Genomic DNA, 20,687 nt, shown 5'->3' on the forward strand with positions numbered 1-20,687 from the left:
TACACTTGATGTTTTTGTTTTGAAGTCTTTTTAAACAGGAAAAACTCCACTCTTTGATTAAAAAAAAATTCTTGCCATCCAACTAAAGAGTTCTAAATAAAAATATATAAAATTGTTTAGACAAACTAGTGTAATTAATTAAGATAATTTACAATAACTTTGATAATCAAAATACATACATATGCAAATATATAATTCTAATAACCTCATAAAATTGGGAGAACATTTCTTAACAATACAAATGCATAATAAAAACCATGTTATATTGCTAAATAATCTCAAAGTTAATTTCTTCTGGTAACTCTGTAATATTGAATATTTCAAACAAGCAATACAATTTGTTCATATAATAAGGTTTGATTTTTATTTTCAAAATATAAAAGTAATCCATTACTCCTTGAGATTTTATTCCTTTTGGTGACTTGAATGGAACAGGCCTATAGTGTGGAGGGGTATCAGCATTACTCAATGGCTGCTTTCTGTCATAGTCCACTACAGCAGTCATCAGATCCAAGCTATGTGGAGAGATTAACTTGTTATGTAAAGGCAAATTAACAGTTTGATGTCTTTTCATCAATGTATTCAAAAACAAGAAAAATGTCATAGGTTAATATAATCATAGAAACTGGAGATAACTCTAATTCTCATAATTTTCATGACAACTATGAGGCCACTACTGTCTGATGAAACAGATAAAAAAAAAAACAACAACTGAAACTGCCTTACCTAAAAGCTTCCATAAACAGGAAACTCTTATACCCTTACAGATTGAAATCCAAATACCTTCAAAAATAAATGGATAATCCAATACCCTAAATCCAAATAAGCTTGTATATAAATGGGTACCCTAATTCTTGTAACTCTAGCTCAGAAAAATGAATTTATTCTATATCATATAGATGGAATGTGTTACTAAAAAGAATTGTAGGTTAACATATATGGCAACAAAATTTTGACTTACGGAGCAGAAGTTGAGTTTGCAATTTGTTGATCGAACTTCTGAAAGAACAATTGAAACCTATATCAAAACTTTATCAAAAGATTTCAATGATTACTTGTCTATATTTTTATTATTGTTAATAGAAATCACAGAAATTCGCCTAAAATATAAAAACTTCTTACTTCATCAACAGTTTTTCTTAATATTTCTTGTTTCTTGAATTCCTCAAGTTCCCAAGCTTCTTCTAGCTCAGCTTGTCTCTCCATCTCTTCACGTTCCCATTCAAGATTATTGTTTTCTTCTCTTTTTTCTGTATCTAATTCAAATCTGGCATTTAATAACTGCTTCTTTTGTATGTATATATCTTCCACTTCCTCCTCTTGTTTTCTTATTCGTTCAGTTTCCTCCACTTTTCTTTCTTCTTCCTCTTTTTGTCTCGTTATCCTTTCTTCTTCTTCTTTTTGTCTTCTTATCCTTTCTTCTTCTTCTTTTTGTCTCTTTATCCTTTCTTCTTCCTCTTTTTGTCTTCTTATCCTTTCTTCTTCCTCTTTTTGTCTCTTTATCCTTTCTTCTTCTTCTTTTTGTCTTCTTATCCTTTCTTCTTCTTCTTTTTGTCTCTTTATCCTTTCTTCGTCTTCCTTTTGTCTCCTTAATCTTTCTTCTTCCTCTCTTTGTCTTAATTTGTCTTCTTCTTCCTTTAATTTTTTTCTATAATGTTCTTCTGCCTCTTTTTGAATTGTCAATCTTTCTTTTTCTGCTCTTTCTTTAAGCAATCTCTCTTCTTCCTCTTGTCTCTGAATCCATATTTGCTCTTCTTGTTTCTCCCGAAGCATTATTTCCAGTTCATTGTCAGGTTCTATTCCCCAAGGGAGTGCTTCTTCCATATTTGGTCCAGCCATCTGCAACTGTTTTTGCTAAACAGAACCAAAAAAAAAAAAAAATTTGTTTTGTTATTATAATGATTAAAGGAAAACACTGATATTTAATAATAAATGAAAATGCATACTAATGCATATAACAAAAAATTAAAATGACTTTTCTGTTTGCTACATAGAATATTACAAATTGACAATAACTAATAACATAATGAGAGAATAGAAAACAAGCTGCAGTAAATCGTAGACTTAACAAAAGAAATTAATAATTACACAAGTTTCATTGTTAAATAGCAAAATCAGGTAAATAGAGACAATGAAATTCACAGGGCATAAAGTTTTGTTTCTCTCTAAAACTTAGCTGTCTCACTTTGTTTCATACCACATTCTGTCCATCACCAGTGTTGAACATTGCGCTAATGCACACCATAACTATCTGTGCAGAAGCAGAGTTATTACATTGCCCCCTTCTTAGATCTGTTCGTCCTGAACAGATAAAGGTGCACTATAGGGTAGTGAAGGTTGATCAGTGAAGGTGGAGGTCAATTGGTGGGATCCACAGAAGGCAGAGAACGTGTTTCCCATGGAGCCATCCACACAGATCTCTCGACGTACCACTTTCTCTTTCTCCAGTTGGCCATGCTGCTATTGAGTCAATGTCATGGTAATTACTTCACCTTCTTCAGCCATCAAACACAGAGATCTTTGTATTTGTCAATCATACCAGTTGTTTCAACTTGCCGATTTAGCAGACCTTCCTAATGGACATCTTATGAAAGAGTTGTAGCACCTTATAAAACCAGGTTGTCCAACACATTGGCATTCTCAGCCATGTCAGGAAGACCTTTTATATACAAATGCTCATCAACCACTCCATAATGGTTGGTTGGAATTGATACACTATCGTTAGTATTGATCTCACTAAACAGAAGGATTAGAATCTTTCGAGTCCCGAGCTTGTTTCCTGGCACTTGCATTCTCTATTCATGCACCACATGTACGATTCTTGCTAAATGTTTGAGTGCAGTTATCAAGCTTGAAAATCCCTTTGTATAAGGTCCACAGCAGCAGGCTGTCTCACTTTGTTTCTCAACACATTATATCACCAGTGTTGAAAAAGCCCAAGTGTACATCATATGTGTCAGTGCAGAAGTTATTACAATAAAAGTAACTGCTTTGTTTATGTGAAGATCTGGTGTCAGAGTGTTGCATAATTAACAGTAACACTAGGAGTTCCACTTTGAAAACAAAAGTCTTCTTTCATTAGTATTTTATTGTGTTCATTTATCATTTGCTCTGTAAAATATTTAACAATGACTAAATTTACAAGTGAAGTTATCCTACTTGAAAGAGAAAAGAAGTAACAAGTAATCATTACACTCTAAACCTATTCCCATATAAATATATAATTTAAATATCAACATAGCACAAACAAAATGTGTGTGTAGCCCTGTCTCAAAAAAAGAGAAACTAAACAGAAATTTTTTTAGATAAATTAGATCCTGTTACTGACTTACTTTTTTTCTCTCCAATTCCCAAGAGCTGACAGACTCTGACTCTTCCTCAGCATCTTCAGACTTTGTAATATCTTGGTTTTGTACCTTCACTTTAGGAGAGCTAGGGGCAGGAGGAGGTTCAGTGGGAATATAAGCTGTAGTTGTTTTATCACCTGATGGCAGGTCTTCTGCCTGTTTGACAGAGAAAACATGTGAAAAATGTCTGAAATGATTACCAGTAGCAAATGTATAGTTTCAGAAATGTTATTAAACAAACTTTCAACAGAAATTTTTGGATTAATATTTATCTTGTTAAAGTTGATAATTGAAATTAATTGCTTAAGTTATCCTCTATGGACAACTAGAGACTGGCACAAGGAAAGCTGATTGCCCCTCACCTCTGATATGTCATCAAACAGTATCTCAAAGCAATACTGACTACTGGAAAGACATAACCCTAAATGACACTATGTGGAGAGTTGTGACAAAGAAAGCTTTGGACAGTGAAAAAGCAATGACAACAACTCTAGAAGAAAAGCAATCCAAATGAAAAACAGCTGGTTCCTCTACCACCAAAGCAAATACCAATTTTGCCAGCATTACATGTGGATAGGAATGTCAAAATGGAATAATAGGGTTCTACAGTTAGATGAAAAAAAAAGCTCTACAAGATGAAACATAGTTTTTCTACAACTAAATGATGCCAACAGAATGGAGTTAAATTATCTTGTTATATATCATGTCTACATCTAGCTAGTGAAAGGTTCATTAAAATACAGTAGTTTCTTTCTCTTATCTAATACTTTTTGTTCTTGTCATAAGTCAATACATTTCATTTGAATGCCAACAAAAGTCAAAGAACTGGTGGTGGTGTTACACATCAAAATGTTTCCTTATTCAAACAGTAGTTATGAACTTTTGAAGTCTAAGCATTCTGAGGTGGCCAACGAACATGTCAAAGTCTATACAATGCACAATGGTGAAGGTCATGATGAAAAAATATACAAGTGGAAGAATTTAGTTCTTCTGGACATAAATATTAACATAAAATACTCCAGATAAGCAAATCAAATCAATAAATTATTGTGGTCTAAAAAAAGATTTTTTAAAAAGTAAAAAGTAAGACCATGTGGTCTATAGGGCAGATAATGTAAAGGTCATCTGTATCTATGACCTATGATTAACAAGGGTGTCAAGTGGCCAGAATAATGACCAACTGCCTTTACTTTTCCCCAACTATTGACAGGTAGCATTTTCCTAATAAAAATGTCTAATTATTTCATGTGTAACAGTTGACTTTCTTGAAGAAATGACACAACTAGGTTACCTCTGAATCCCAATCACTGGAAGAAGCAGTACTCTCTTTGTCATTGCTTTCATTCATGGGCTGACCAACAGTTTTTGTTGGGACTTGTTCTAATTCCTAAATATAACACTGTTGTTGTTAGAATCACTATAGACACATTAGCTCTAGTTTTAAGCAAAACTATTAGATCCACATGATAATTTTGTTAATTTTTACCTTTTCCAATGAATTGGCAAAGTTTAGCTCAACAGTAAATGCATCCCTGAAGTCCACAGTTTCATTCTGAGAAAAAAAATTGACAATCGTAAAACTTTGATAGCAAAAAAAAAAAAAAAAAAAAAAAAAAGTTGATAGTAAATTAAAGATCTTTCAATTGTTTAGTTTTAACAATATTCTGAAACTAAATTAATGCAATAAGTTTTTTTTAACTCTTTCTCTCAGAGATTAACTTTGATAGCCCCAGCAAGTGTGGGGTTACTCTCAGCGAGTAACTTGGAATATAACATTTGTTTCACTATTGTTATAATATTAAAATTTTTATTTCTCTCTTTATTTTCTGCATGTGAGAATGATTGTTCTTTGTTTTAGTTGTAAATTGGTTGCAGGACCAAGTCATTTTATTTTTAAATGACAATATTTTTTAGTTTATATCAAGGGACCCAAAATATTTCAAAAAAAAAATTTTTAGTGCATTTTTTCATCTTTTATAAAATTTAAAGTGACAAATATGTTTAGGTTTGTGATTTTTCCATATTAAATGTAGAATTATAAAACTGAATCTCTCAGTATATTGATTTTTAAATTAATTTTTTTTTTATATTTTGTTTTTCTGTACTCACTTCAAACGTATAAAAAAAAATATTTTCTAAAATAATTTATTTTTATTGATTACACTTTTGTAGCCAGTTCATTTGTCTTTGAAATTAAATCAGATATGTTAGGTTATATAATAAAATAAAAAAACAATTCTAGTAAAACTAACCCCTGCAAATTTTTTAGCGTCCCGGAAAACTCAATTTTTTTTGGATCAAAATACACACTGAAAGAGTTAATATAATACTATAACTTTCATTTTTAACTCAATTTAACTTACAATTATTTTTCTGTTAGCAAAAAAAAGTAGTCATAACATAATGAAATATAAATAAGTACATAGCAATGTATTCCACTTGACAATATACAGATAACATACTGAGTTGTTAATGAAAACTTGGCCATTGAAAGAGTCATTGGATGCTGCTGTTGGAGGGTTGGCCAAGTAATCAATTGTCGGAGGATTGGCCAAGTAATCAATTGCCTGAGGGTTGGCCATGTCCTCTATATCACTGTCCCACTCTGATACCTGCAAGGTTTGAAATTAGATCTAATAACTCAGATTTAAGGTGTTTTTTTAACCTTTTGTAGAAAGTTAAAATCTTAGAGAATACAATGGGACTAAAGTTGTTAGAGCCACACATCCTACTATTTATCATCTTAATGTTTTATTGCTATTGTTTATTCATGTTTGAAATGACAATGAAACTAGTAAAAAAAAATAAAGTTCCCCTTTCACACTTTGCAATATATAGGGCAGATATATTGCAAAGGTCATCTGTTTCTGTGGTCCACAGTTAACGAGGGTGTCATCAGGCCAGCATAATGACCAACCGCCTTTAATTTTCCTCAACTAATAGAGCTGGGTGGAGTCAGAGGTACCCTAAAGATCCAGTAATTAAAAAGCCCAGTCTTCACCAGGATTTGAACCCGCGACTCTCGGTTCGGGAGCCAAGCACTTTACTATTCAGCTATCGCATCTCACTAAATATAATGCTTAAATTTTTTTAGTTTCCAATCATTTATTAATATTTTTGTCCTTTATTATATACTTCAAACTAATAAACACAGAAACTAAAAAGATAATGATTGATGTGTGAAGATTAAGTATGTGTTCTGAAGCTTACACTGTTTTTTTTCAAAGCTGCTGGAAGACTTGGTTTAAGTTCTGGTTTACTTGGAGCAGTTTCTGTAGAGTCCCATCCACTACTGTCATCATCTGATTCAACCTATAGTTTAGACAGACACAATTTACTTTCAATTACTTTTAGTACTAGACAGATATTTAATATCACTAAGCAAGATCAGTAAAATATAATAAGTAAAACCTGGCACATGTCAAACCAATTATTTCTATGACAGTAATGTGTAACAAATGATTTCTGTGATGGTAATATGTAGCAAATGTATAATATCTCTAAGCAGACAAAGCAATTAAAACATAAACAGTGAGACCTGGCATATTTGTAGCAAATGTTTTCTATGATGGCAAACTTACATTCATGTCAACTTCTTTTTGAACATTGGCTTGAATATTTTGTATAGATTCATTTAAAATTGACTGGGGAAAAAAAACATCAACATATCTGGATCTAAATTCTATAGAATAAGTATTATAATTTCCAATAGAATTAACAGGCAGTTTTTCGATACATAAAAAAATTATCAACAGTAAAGAAAAAAGTAAAGTTCCCCTTGTGGTCTATAGGGCAGATGATGTAAAGGTCTTCTGTTTCTGTGGCCTATGGTTAATGAGGGTGTCATGTGGCCAGCACAAAGACCAACCACCTTTACTTTTCCCCAACTAATGTCAGGTACCCATTATAGCTGGGTGGACTCAGAGGCACCAGAAAATTCCGAAATTAAAAATTCCAGTCTTCACCAGGATTCGAACCCTGGACCCCGGTTTGGAAGCCAAGCACTTTATCTCTCAGCCACCATGCCTCCAACAGTTAATAAACAGACATGTAAAAGTTTTAGCAAAATATAAATAAAATAAATTAATGGAAAACAAGATTACACTCAGATGCAGCCCCCAAAAAGTCCACCCATGGGTCATCTATTAGCAGTGCAGGTAAAAAGGTAGATTTCACTATTTTCAGCACAAATATCAGAAGCTATGAACTACTAACTATCAATAACTTCATTCTTCCTTACAGATATTGACTAACATCTATATTTGTTTGGCAAATGACAAAACCCTGTGCATAAATATTATATAACTAAACAAAATAAACACCTAGTTTAAATAGTCTTAAAAAATGGTGTGTTTTTATGAAAAAAATGGCTTACATATTTTAGTTTGAAAACAATATAGTTAACTTCAAAAGTAGCTGTTGAAATTGGATTTTCAATCCCTTTTTTTAAATCATTTTTTGAGATCTAAACATCCTGGAAGGATAGATGGACAGCAGACAGACAGACCACATGAAATTTATAAGACTATTCCCCTTTCTATGGCTGCTAAAAAACACTAAACTAGAAAATCATTCTACCAATCAGATGTCCAGTCAGCAGTTTGTGTGAAACATTTAGTACTTATATATTTCTTTTGTTGGAGATTCTCAAAATATTCAAGTAACAAAAAATGTATAACTTTTGGTCTCAATAAAATAGCCCAACTCACATTGATGGGTTTTTTCAAAATGCCAGGCCTTGGTGTGGACAGAGATGAATCCCAGTCATCAAACTGTTTCCGCTGAGTCCCAGGGACAGCAGGAGGTGGAGAGGCAGGTAGGGGGGGTGGCTGACCTGCTCCCTCTGACACTTCACTAATGTCATCCACATCACTGATGCCAAGATCTTCCAAAAATGCTAATTAGACCAAAAAGGAAGTAGCTCTTCATTTATTTTTTGCCTTGATGACACTTCAAGTAACACAGAACTGTTTTCACATACAAGTAGGATCAGATGAACTGAACATACACAATTATCAAGTGACATTTTCAAGGACTAGGATAGTAGCTAAACAAACGTAGTTTAAGGGAAAAGAAAACAGGAAAAGAATAAGGATTATTCAATGAGAATTAAAGGGAAAGCACTAAATCTCCTTTTAGATTTCTATAGTTCTATATAAGCATTTCCAATAAATGATTGACTGTATTTTCGCGCATATTACAGGTGGGATGTACAAGTGTTTACAAATAAATTGCAGCTGTGCAGGTTATACAAAGGTGCGGGGTTTACAAAATGTATTTTACTCAGAAACATAGAATAACGGAAACTATGGACATATCGGTGTGTCTTTATACCTCCTATAGTTCACTATGTGGTTGTGAAATGTACATTGTAAAGCTTTATGAACATCTCCTAAGCCTTTCTCCACCATCACCAGGGAGACAACTAGGTAAATGACTTTTTGTCAAAATAAGATGCTAAAGGCTTGTATTTCACACGTGTGTTGCACTCTATGTATTACTTGTTGGAATACCAAATGAAGCTTGATTGTTTCTCTAGGGACAGACATCTAATGAGCAAGTCAGACTTCGCACATGCAAGGTATATAAGGGGCAGGTTGTATGATTTTGTTTTTCTTTATTTTGTAACTTGTGGTTAATTAACACGCCTGCAGGGTATATGCATAAGCGGGGTGTATGCGCAAAAATACAGTAATAAAATCAGGTTCAGCATGGTATATATATATTATTATTATTATTTAAAAAATCTATATAATATGCTAATTATAAGCAATTTTATATTAGTCAAAGATATAATTAAAAAATGAAAAAATTGCAATATATAAATACTATAAAGATAATCATAACTTTATCTTTTATGTACTTATGTACTAATAAATTACTAAATGAAGAGGCACATAGTTTCAGTAAATTTAAACACAAAAAGATGTTAAAATAATATCACAAATTATATACATATAAATGTTTGTAGTTAATTTGTTATATATTAATAGAAAAAAAAAAAACTTTTTCAGCTATTATTAAACAATTATGTCTGAAATTTGTCAAATAGAAAAGAGATTTAAAGATTTCTATGATACAAATGACATTAAGCTTATAATTTGTCTTAGAAAATTAAGAGAAAAAAAAAAAGAAAGAAAATTTAAAAAAAAACTTTAAAAAATTCAAAGAGTAATAAAAATGTCTATTTCAAAAAGCTGATCACTCTGGCACAATAGTGGATACAGACCTGACTTTTCGCTTCCTGGTGGTAGTGAAAATGTATCAGAAAAAAAGTTTCAAATAAAAAAATATTTTACTTATAGTTTATTCATGTTTGTCTAATACATTCACCTCTTTTACTACAAACATAAAAGTGTACAAGTTAATAATTATGATTCTTACCAATAGATCGAAAATATTAGACCTATATATAATTCTAATAACATACTAAAATCTAATTGTACAAAAACTAAGTTTTCTTTTTAATTTAAAAAAAAATGTTTTCCTTAATAATAATTAGTCAAGCTTTAAAAAAATAAATAATGCATTTTTTTTTAAAATCATGTTTCAGGTACAGACTCTGATATTTGATATTTTATGTAGTTGGCACATCGTCACAATTTAGGCCATGATGTGCCCTGTACAGATTCTGATTTATGAAGCAATTAAATAAACCTCAGTGGTACCTTGGTATTCAAGAGACTCTGAACAATTTGGTATTTGATCAAAATATTTGAGTAAAAAATGTCTCAAAACCTGAGAGTGTTCTTTAAAACTCGAACGTCTGAGACAAGATTGCCAACACCCATTCATGCTGATATCCCAGTTAGATTCAGCCTGCTGCTGAAGGAAGACCTGAACTTGTGCCTTATGTTTATGATGGATTTTCTTATCCATTACTATTGCTATAGAGCTGATAAAGTAAATACTTGCTAGCTATGAAGACAATGTGCATCTTTTGGACCTTGCTTTCCATTACAGATTACCCAAAATCAGGGGTTTCCATGTTTTTAAAGAATACAGCGGGAATACAATCAGCTGATATTGCAAAGGAAGCTAAGGCAAATTCTTTCTGCCCTCCCCTTACACCCTCCAAATGTTGGTAAGAGATGGGGAGGTCATAATAAAATAAGTTTTTCAATTGACTTTTGATTTACTTGATTAATTTACATTTAGGTTTTTTACATATATTGCTACTGGTTTTAGTTTTACTATATACATATTAATATTGCATCTGGTTTGTAAGAAGCCATTGAATCATATTACATTATTTATTAAGAAAAAAAAATGTAGTGTTCTAATTGGTTTTGGACAAAAATTCTGGAAGGAAATATTGCTGAAGAACCATGGTACCACTGTACACATTTTTACTGAATACATCACTGCTGTCTAAATTATCTTTCATTGCAATTAGAATTTACTTTAATTGAAAACTAACTTTTGAATGGAACATTTAAAACAAACATTTTGATTCTCTGTTCACATTGTGCAGTTTTTTAACATTATTTTTTTTTATTTCACTGACCTCTCATTTTCTCAAGTGAAGCAGAGGCTCTAGGACCTACTCCTGATGGCTCATAACCTCCTGATGCCACTAAATCAGATTTTGCTGGGGTTGAACTAGCCTGCAACAAACGATACAAATTTAATTCGCTAAAATTATAAGTCATGGAGTGTTAATATGTAAGTGAAACATACAGTCAAGAAACATAACTAACCAATCCTAGAGGCTTAGACTTGTCCACTGCAGTATAAAAATCTTCACCTTCAGATTCAGTGTTTGTCTGTTTAAAAAAAAATTAATGTAAAATCAAGAAGCAATAAAAACAAAATGTTTCAAAGTTACATTCTCTTACAGCATAAAATGAATGAACAGAATGGTTTTGTCTAGAATGGATTGATTTAACTTTTGGAATCATGACAATGTAGTGAAATCTAATTGAAGAATAATTCTGTTTAGTTATGAATGTTAGCATTATAAAATGTATATATATATATTTCCTTACTATATCATGTATCTCTGAAAGTTCTTCATCCTTTTTAAATGACACGCCTTTCATAGAATTACTTCTTCTAGGAGTTACTTGATCATCATGCCAAGGGTCTTCATTCTGTGAAACTTGTTGGTTTAATTCTGGTTTGCCTGAGTATGACATCTGACAGTCGCCCATTGGGTTCCCCACTACAGAGATTTTACGTCTTGGTGTTGAGTTGGGTATGGACTCTTTGTCATGACAAAAAAAAATAATTTGAATATTTTCAACAAACAATACTTAGAAAGAAATGTATACAGACGTACTAATGGATGAAAATTTTAAAATAGAAAACCCTGAAAGAAATTTGTGTTGTTTACCTCCATCAGTATCGCTTTCAGAAATGTGAATGCTGCTGGCAAATTTGGCGACATTTATCTTGGGCCCACCAGGCTGGACATAAACAAAATGATAGATTAGCAGATATTTTATTATTTCTATAACTAAAACTATATATTACCCCTGAAAAAAAGAACCATTTCACATTGAATTATAAAATAACCCACATATAATCTATATTGAACTAAAATTAAATCATGTATATGTACATTGGAACAACTTTAATTTTTCTTTCTTTTCTGAAAGCTTGAATTATAGTATATGTTGTATTACGCTCATAAACTTTCTAAAAACTATAAAGATTTGTATCATGACAGAAAGAATATAGTATTATAGCATTAGCTTCAAGCTTCAAACTATTTAGTTTTTATTCTATCAAATTAAAGAATATAGTCAGGTATTACACAAAAAATAAAAATATTGTAATAAATTGTTTTGAAAAAAATTGCAACAGGAAAATCTATTATTCATTTTTTTTTTAACTCTATAAACAGTAATATTTTATTTCTGTTGAAATATATATAGAAAAATAGAATAAATACACATAATTTTTAAGCCAAATTAAAATCATAAGCATACTTTCCACTCAAAAATAATAAAATAAAAAAAATCCTTTTGTTTTTCTTCACCCTAAAAACTATAGATGAGCCCTATGACTCTGAACCATCAGTGAACATTTACAACTTATGAAATGGTATGACATAGTAGTTATATAGTTACAACCAGATTAAACTAAACATACAATTCTAGTAAACCCTATGAACTATTTCCAATAAAATTGCAAACATAACATACCCTCGACCCCACACACACACACACACAAAAAAAAAAAAAAAAAAAAAAAAAAAAAAAAAACTTGAAAGAAAAGTTTGGGTAAAATATTTCTGGTGTAGTCTAACAATAGAAAATCAAAATAATAATTTAATTAATAACAGGTCATGATAACAAAACAACACACCAAAACTTAAAAGTGCCACTATTCATTTTACACAAAAAATAAAATAATTTAAAAAGCTTAAAATCCCATCAGAGTAAAAAAAATAATCTTTTTTTTATAAAGAAAAAAAAAAAATTCTGTTTAGATATATCCAGCAGTTAAAACATTTTGCTCAAATGTAACAAAAATGTACTTCTTAATAGAGAACAATTTTAAAAAACAAAACAAGAAAAATTGAATTTTAATTCTAAGTAAGGTGTTTATAAAATACTTTCTTATTCATGTTTGTTTTTTTTTAGATTCACTAGCCATTCAAAAAATTATTATATTGCCTAATAATTAGTCTTATTACGTTATTCTTAATGTTTTTATTTTTTTATATAAACAAATTTTACAAATATATAAGCTTTATATATTTTAACAAAAAAAAAAAAATTTCTTCTTAAATGAGTTTTTAAAATTTCTTGGGAATTTAAAAAATATAACCATTTCAGAACAGAAAACAATAAAGACTATGGAAAAAGGTTTTGGTGCAAAATATGAACAGCACCAACCTTGTCATCAGCAAAAACATCTTCCTCAAGGTCAGAGTCATCCTTTGTTGTGAATATTGTAGAAACAAATAGGTTGAAATAAGAAAACTAATAAAGTCTTTCAAGAGAGTGATCAAGTTGGGGGTTCATTTTACATTCTATAAATTGTATTAACAATAGGAGTCACTAGATGTTATTTTTGGCTGTGTAATTTAAGAATAATTACCTTTTTTTTCACTTCTTCTCCAACTGATACGTCAGAATCAGCCCATGAATTACTCCCTGGAGCACCAGAAACTTTACTGATTGTCTCATTGTCTGAATCATCACCTATTTTGAAACAATTCAGTTTGAAACTATGGGGCCTTCATTTTTAAGACTCACATAATTTACATAAAGGGAGGATGAGTAATAGAATTAAAGAAGAAGACCATGGCTGTCTGTCATTTTATATGTGCTATTGGCATTGGTTCTAACTTCAAAATTTGTCCCTGATTTTGCAGGAGGTTTAGTCTAGGATAGAAGAGAAATGTTTTAATGTAAAGGCAGTAGAAGAAAGAAAGTGTGGGGGAGCGTCAAAGAATAAATTTTGTAAAAAAAATTATGGTAAAAGTAAATGTCCTAGTTCTATAATGGTAAAAGTAAATGTCCTAGATCTATAATGGTAAAAGTAAATGTCCTAATTCTATTATGGTAAAAGTAAATTTCCTAGTTCTATAATGGTAAAAGTAAATGTCCTAGTTCTATAATGGTAAAAGTAAATGTTCTAGTTCTATAATGGTAAAAGTAAATGTTCTAGTTCTATAATGGTAAAAGTAAATGTTCTAGTTCTATAATGGTAAAAGTAAATGTCCTAGTTCTATAATGGTAAAAGTAAATGTCCTAGTTCTATAATGGTAAAAGTAAATGTCCTAGTTCTATAATGGTAAAAGTAAATGTCCTAGTTCTATAATGGTAAAAGTAAATGTCCTAGTTCTATAATGGTAAAAGTAAATGTCCTAGTTCTATAATGGTAAAAGTAAATGTCCTAGTTCTATAATGGTAAAAGTAAATATTCTAGTTCTATAATGGTAAAAGTAAATGTTCTAGTTCTATAATGGCAAAAGTAAATGTCCTAATTCTATAATGGTAAAAGTAAATGTCCTAGTTCTATAATGGTAAAAGTAAATGTCCTAGTTCTATAATGGTAAAAGTAAATGTTCTAGTTCTATAATGGTAAAAGTAAATGTTCTAGTTCTATAATGGTAAAAGTAAATGTTCTAGTTCTATAATGGTAAAAGTAAATGTTCTAGTTCTATAATGGTAAAAGTAAATGTTCTAGTTCTATAATGGTAAAAGGGAATGAAAGTGTTTAAAAAACTATTAGTAATGATATTAACAGTAATCAATGCCAAATGCTTTTTGTGAAAACTAAATATTTAAAAAAATCACTGTGTCTTTGGATCAATCAGGATAAATGTTTTTTTTAAAACAATTATCTCAATTTATATGAAATCAACTTTCTCTTAAAGTAGTTCATGAAACTTTCAGATAAGGTCAATAAAATTTTACTTTCAATAAACATTTAAGTAAACTGATCTCAGACAAACAACATGCTTCACTACTCTTGTGTTTATGTCTGTTGTGTTATTATACTACCTTGAGCCTAAATTGTTTATTAACAATGCTTTATAAATTAAATTGTTTTATCATTAACAATTAAATTTAACTGCTAAAATTTTATTGTTTTTTTTTTTTCCTTTTTTTTTTAACAAGTTAAGATCCATAGAGTTGGTAATTTGTATGTGCCAGTGTGTGTGTATGTGTATGTGTTGAACTGCTACCTCCTCCATCAGCCACAGGAAGACCAAGAGCTACTTGTTCTCTGGGAGTAGTTAGTGAACTGCCAGGCTGAGAAAGTGATCTTGGAGTTGACACTGGAGTTTGTCCCTTCATTGTGTAATCAGCAATAAGCTGACTGCAGGCATGGTGACTCTGAATTTCAGCATGGTCATCAGCTGACCAGCCTGTTAGAAAAAGTTTTAACAAGTATATTTCAATAGCTTTCTCATTTGTTCTTTCTTTCAAGATCAATCTCAAAAGAGTAAGTTAGGACAAAGGTAAACAAAATATAATTAGTTTTTTAACTAGCAAGAAAGGATGAAAAAAAAGGGAAATAAATGATTTCATAAAATCAGGAAAAGAAACTAAGAGATGTCATTCATTGGTAAAAAGAATGAAATTGAATAACAAAATGAAAGACACTTTCCTTATAAATTCAGTTGTTATGATGCTTATTATTTTAAATGATTGTTTTATCATTTTCTTAGTAAAGTAAAGTTCCCCTTTCAGACCATGTGATCTATAGGGCAGATGATGTAAACGTCATCTGTTTCTGTGGCCAACGGTGTTAACGAGGGTGTCATGTGGCCAGCACAATGACCAACTGCCTTTACTTTTCCCAACTAATGTCAGGTAACCTTTAGAGCTGGGTGGAATCAGAGGTGCCCAAAGATCCCGAAATTAAAAATCCCAGTCTTCACCAGGATTTGAACCCTGGTCCCTCATTTGGAAGCCAAGCGCTTTACTGCGCCTCCAACATTATCTTAAGTCATAACAAAATGTTTTGTAAAGAATACAAATTTGCATTCTAAAAAAAAGTTCCCATTAAAGCAACAACAAAAATGAACAACAAGGGAGGAGGGGCTACCTTTATTATCCTTTAGAGTGACATCAGCCTTATATTCTAGAAGCAGTTTTACCAGTGAAATAGAACCAACTGAACAAGCCATTATTAAAGGAGTTCTATAAAAAGAAATATATTCTGTAATAAGCAATACTGTATAGATCAGATGATAATGAATGAAACTAAATAAAATACAACTAGCATGGATATTTATAATGTCACATGTTTATTACAAAGCTTTTATCAACTCACTCTGTTTTTCTGTCTGGTAAAAAGATTGTACACATTATTTCTCCCACACCCAATTTCAGATTGAGCTGAAATTTTGCACAATTATTTCTTGTATCTGACAATACAAGAATCAATAAAAAAAAAACAATTAGTTAATTAACTATTGGTAATTAATTATATTATATTATATTATTTTCTTTGTTATCTCAAATAAGGGAAAGACATTGTAATTGACTGATGTGATGGTATAAGTTGAATTCAGTTTGTTCATCTATTTTTTTTTTATAAAAGCTTTTAAAAAGCAATCAACCAGATAACCCCTACCCCTTTCCAACTGGTCCAAACAAGTGATAGGATCATAGTGCATTGAGAAAGCTAAAAGCATGAAATTGCACTAAACAAAACAACTGGTAAAAATATTTTTAATCGCGCAGGTTAATTGTTGTTGTCTAGATCTATTAAAAATTTAATTACATGACTGATCTAAACTAATTGATATGCTTAATATAAGTTTGTTATTTTCTTGTTCATAGACATTTATATTGCTTACAAAATTTTAGTTTTTACTAAAAAAAATCATAAAACACATCTTTTTTTAACCCTAAACTAAATCAGACTTATAATTAACACATGAATAGTTAATAATTTATACGTAGAACTGATTTCATTCATAGAAAGAAGCACAAGATAACAAAAATTACTTAGAAGTTGCATCTGTTATATTGACATCAGCTTTGCCTCGTAGTAAAATATGACATGCGTCTTCAAATTTATTGATGACTGCAAGATGTAAGGGAGCATATCCAGCCTGATCAGATGACAAAATGAAATTTAAAAATGAATTAAAAATTATAATTTTTGTTATATTCTTTCTCATTTTTAAAGATACCTGCAATCAATCCATGTCAATGTAGAATAGAACAAAACAACAGTCAAATTGTTGTTTTCACTTAAGTCCTGTTTACTGATTCCTTTTTTGAAAAGTTTGTGTATCCATTAACATACACTACAACAAACATGTTTTTTTATTCATTAGTGAGTAAAATTATGTGAAGGCTAAATCAAACATAAATTTCTATACTGATTAACAAAACCTTTTCAAACACAAATTTCCTTATCCTTTAGTGAGCTAATATTAAACATGTTTCTTAGCCATTAAAGATACGAAATCCTAGACATGCTTCTTTAGCATAGATAATGAGATGCTATCATAAACCTGTTTCTTTAATCATATATTTTTTTATAAGGAATCAGTTTCACATCACAATTACTGTCTATACAAATTTCACTTTTCTAATTTTCAGGTGTGTTTAAAATATTTCTTCATTAAATAGTTGAACACTGAACATACCATGTCTCTGACATTCAAAGAAGCACCAGCCTTGATCAACAAAGTGATCACTTTTAAGTGATTATTTCCAACTGCAAGATGAAGTGCTGATATCCCATCTTTATCCACAGTGTCTATCTCGACATGGTATTCTAACAATAGCTGAACACATTCTTCATGCTGAAATTCAACTGCCTGGAAGAACAATGAAACTAACAAAAATGTTTGGGTTTCTTGAGGTTGAGTTAAGGTATTAAGTAATTAACAGAGAAATAGACTCACAAAAACTATGTTGAATAATGGTGAACTGAGACTGTTGGTCAATTAATACATATAAACAATTGTATTTTTATTACTGGTATTTTTAAACAAGAAAAAATTTTCAAACTTACAAAACAATATTTGTCTATGTATGGATGTTTAAAGAGCAAACAAAGTACTAATCATTAAAACTTTAAAACTGTCATATGAACAGAATATCCTTTTTTTTTTTAAATACGTAAAATCTTTGAAAAAAGTAGCCAAGCTAAGTGAATAATTTAGTCAACTAAATCAGTTCCAACTTACTCTCATCAAAGGTGTTCTGGAATGATTATCTCCAACATTGGCTTTCGCTTTCCATTCTAGTAATTCTTGAACAATCTCTGAGTAGCCTCGAACACAAGCTAAATGAAGAGGTGTTCTGTAACAGGAAATAGATTGTTGTTAAAACACAAGCTAAATGAAGAAGTGTTCTGTAACAGGAAATAGATTGTTGTTAAAACACAAGCTAAATGAAGAGGTGTTCTGTAACAGGAAATAGACTGTTGTTAAAACACAAGCAAAATGAAGAGGTGTTCTGTAATAGGAAATAGACTGTTGTTAAAACACAAGCTAAATGAAAAGGTGTTCTGTAATAGGAAATAGATTGTTGTTAAAACACAAGCTAGAGTCTATATGAAGAGGTGTTCTGTAAGATGAAGATTGTGTTTAGAACACATGAATACATGATAAATGAAGAAACATTCATGGTAATTCTGCAGGACTTCAAGGGGCAGCCATCTTTGTACTATTTTGTTATTGTTTATGTTCCAAAGAAATCCCAAGATAGTGTCTTAAAAAATACCAAGAATTAACATTACTTCTGTGTTTTCAAAGCAATGCTATTTTTTCTTTTACTTTTGACTTGGTGTCAACACAATACGTTTCTTATTGTTCTGTCTTTTTAATTGTTAAATATTGTCATCTATTCTGAATTATTCTGATATATATAGAGAGAATCTAAATTTAACTATGCCTACAATAAATATCAGCACAGTTTATTACCAAAAATTAATAGACCTTTATTGCCTTTAAGAACCTTGTCATATTTATATAGTAATTAGTCTAGTTCTAGGAATTAGATTATGAGTCTAATTAATAGACTTATAAGCACTAGATGATACCAGTATAGCTAGATCTAGCATATTATTTAGCTTCAAAAATAAAAAACAATCTAAAACCCAAATCTTAGAGAAAACCCAAGATACAAGATTACAGTCTAAACAATAACAAAGATGGCTGCCCCTTGAACTCCTGCAGAATTACCACATTCACATCTATTAAGTGTTATTGTATCAATTACTAAAATTACATGTATCAATCAGTGAATGGTAGGATTTAATTAAATTATTTATAATCTACTACTACTACTGCTCTACTAGTATAGTAGTATAGATTAGTATAGTTAGTATATTTTATATAATTATATTTTATTATATATTATATATAGATCTAGATCTATATATTATAATATATAGTCTATATATACATAATACATCTAAATCTAGATTAAATGAATAGATATTGAGTACAGAGACATAAAAGGCAAAGCTAGATTCTATCTAGATCTAGATAGACCTAGACGCTGCGGCTGGAGACCTACCTATTTTCTTTGTCTAGTGGGCTTGGATCTTTCTTAGCAAGTTGTTTAACTTTGTTCAAGTCGCGATACCATACAGCTTTATGAAGTTTTCCGAGCTCTTTTTCTTTAACCTCAAAGCTAACGTTTAAAGATGAAACAGATCCTCTAGTAGAGCCTGATTTCGGTGAGTATTCACCGGTCCTATCTTTGCCTCTTATCTTTTTCCATATTTTTTTCATTCTCGTAACTAAGAACGCTTATAGATCTAGTAGTAATTCAAGTATTCTTTCAGCTTAGCATTTCCGCCATTTGCAAAAGGTTGCTACCGCTAAGGGAGGTAAAAGGTACTACTAAATCACTGAGCTATATAAATATATTTTTCGTGAATTTGATTTGATATTTTTCAGAGGGTCTAGATCTATATCTAGAACTAGAATCTATGCCGTCGGTTATTTAAAATCTTATTATTGTTATAAGAAAAAAAAGCGCATTTATTTATTGGTTTTAAGTAATTCTGGATATTTTAATATTTGTAAAATATTTTACATGATTGTGATGTTCCTTCAGAGTTTTAGATAATCTTTTTCAAGTATTTCCTAGTCAAAACTTTCCCTGACCAAACCTCCCACAGTACGACGGGATGGCAGCGCGGTCAGGGTTTGAGCCTGATACCATCGAGACTAAGAGTCCAGCGCGCATACCACGGTACACGACCAGGCAGCCATCCAATAAGTCGCTTCTGTATTAGAATGGATTCATCTGAGATTAGGATTCGAGTTTGTCAACACGCAAAAGAATATATGTCGGGAATATGAAGAATGTTTTCTAATCTTTGGTTTAGGTCATCATTGAATACTTTGTAATACACATATTAAATAGTAGTGATTGACGAATTGATTATTATTCAAATTACATGGATAAACTGGCTTTTAGCAAAGAATTTTTTTTTTATTGTATAAATTTTTATCTTTCTTCTGACCCCCTACGGTTGTCTCAAGGACTCCTGGGGGGGGGGGGTCAGCAGTTTGAGAACCACTCCCTATAAACATGCCCATTACGGCCCAGTATCAGTTTTAATTAGGGTTATCCCCCTTTGCCCTAATTGCAGCCCTAAATAGCCCTAATGGGCGCGGGTACCGTTTGCACATTGGCGTCATTAGGTTCCCATTAGGGACCAATACGGGCAACCCTAATCGTACCAATATCGGCCCAGAATGGGTAAACCCACTTTCAGATTCATTGGGGATTTCCAGAATCGCGCCATAATCAAGCCCATACTAGCCACAATGGTTTAGTAACTGAGATTTTCATTGGGGTTCAATTAGGGATAACCCTTATTGTGCCATTATCGGTCCGATGCTGGCCTGAATGGTTTAGTAACTGAAATATTTATTAGGGCTCAATTAGG

At 31.0% G+C, this 20,687-nt stretch overlaps 1 protein-coding gene across 6 annotated transcripts in view; it reads right to left on the reverse strand.

Moving 5' to 3' along the window:
• The window catches only part of LOC106064033 (trichohyalin-like), a 58,764-nt gene extending 39,148 nt beyond the window's left edge, over positions 1-19,616 (reverse strand). For 4 of the 6 annotated variants that reach the window (XM_056026420.1, XM_056026419.1, XM_056026414.1 and 1 more), the window contains exons 1-23: positions 19,301-19,616; positions 17,965-18,079; positions 17,419-17,592; positions 16,769-16,875; positions 15,861-15,955; positions 14,995-15,177; positions 13,398-13,501; positions 13,193-13,234; positions 11,683-11,755; positions 11,336-11,553; positions 11,048-11,113; positions 10,855-10,954; positions 9,577-9,591; positions 8,057-8,244; positions 6,929-6,991; positions 6,558-6,659; positions 5,810-5,959; positions 4,834-4,899; positions 4,639-4,734; positions 3,333-3,503; positions 1,123-1,854; positions 962-999; positions 395-515 (exon numbers count right to left, since the gene is read on the reverse strand). In XM_056026420.1, coding sequence (XP_055882395.1) covers positions 395-515; positions 962-999; positions 1,123-1,854; positions 3,333-3,503; positions 4,639-4,734; positions 4,834-4,899; positions 5,810-5,959; positions 6,558-6,659; positions 6,929-6,991; positions 8,057-8,244; positions 9,577-9,591; positions 10,855-10,954; positions 11,048-11,113; positions 11,336-11,553; positions 11,683-11,755; positions 13,193-13,234; positions 13,398-13,501; positions 14,995-15,177; positions 15,861-15,955; positions 16,769-16,875; positions 17,419-17,592; positions 17,965-18,079; positions 19,301-19,518 — 3,237 coding nt within the window. In that variant the 5' untranslated portion in view covers positions 19,519-19,616. The remainder of the gene's footprint in view (positions 1-394; positions 516-961; positions 1,000-1,122; positions 1,855-3,332; positions 3,504-4,638; positions 4,735-4,833; positions 4,900-5,809; positions 5,960-6,557; positions 6,660-6,928; positions 6,992-8,056; positions 8,245-9,576; positions 9,592-10,854; positions 10,955-11,047; positions 11,114-11,335; positions 11,554-11,682; positions 11,756-13,192; positions 13,235-13,397; positions 13,502-14,994; positions 15,178-15,860; positions 15,956-16,768; positions 16,876-17,418; positions 17,593-17,964; positions 18,080-19,300) is intronic. The other 2 variants (XM_056026416.1, XM_056026415.1) reach the window with 2 other exon arrangements.
• Positions 19,617-20,687: the final 1,071 nt, after the last annotated feature.

The sequence above is a fragment of the Biomphalaria glabrata genome, chromosome 4 (genome assembly GCF_947242115.1).
Source record: "Biomphalaria glabrata chromosome 4, xgBioGlab47.1, whole genome shotgun sequence".
Taxonomy (NCBI): domain Eukaryota; kingdom Metazoa; phylum Mollusca; class Gastropoda; family Planorbidae; genus Biomphalaria; species Biomphalaria glabrata.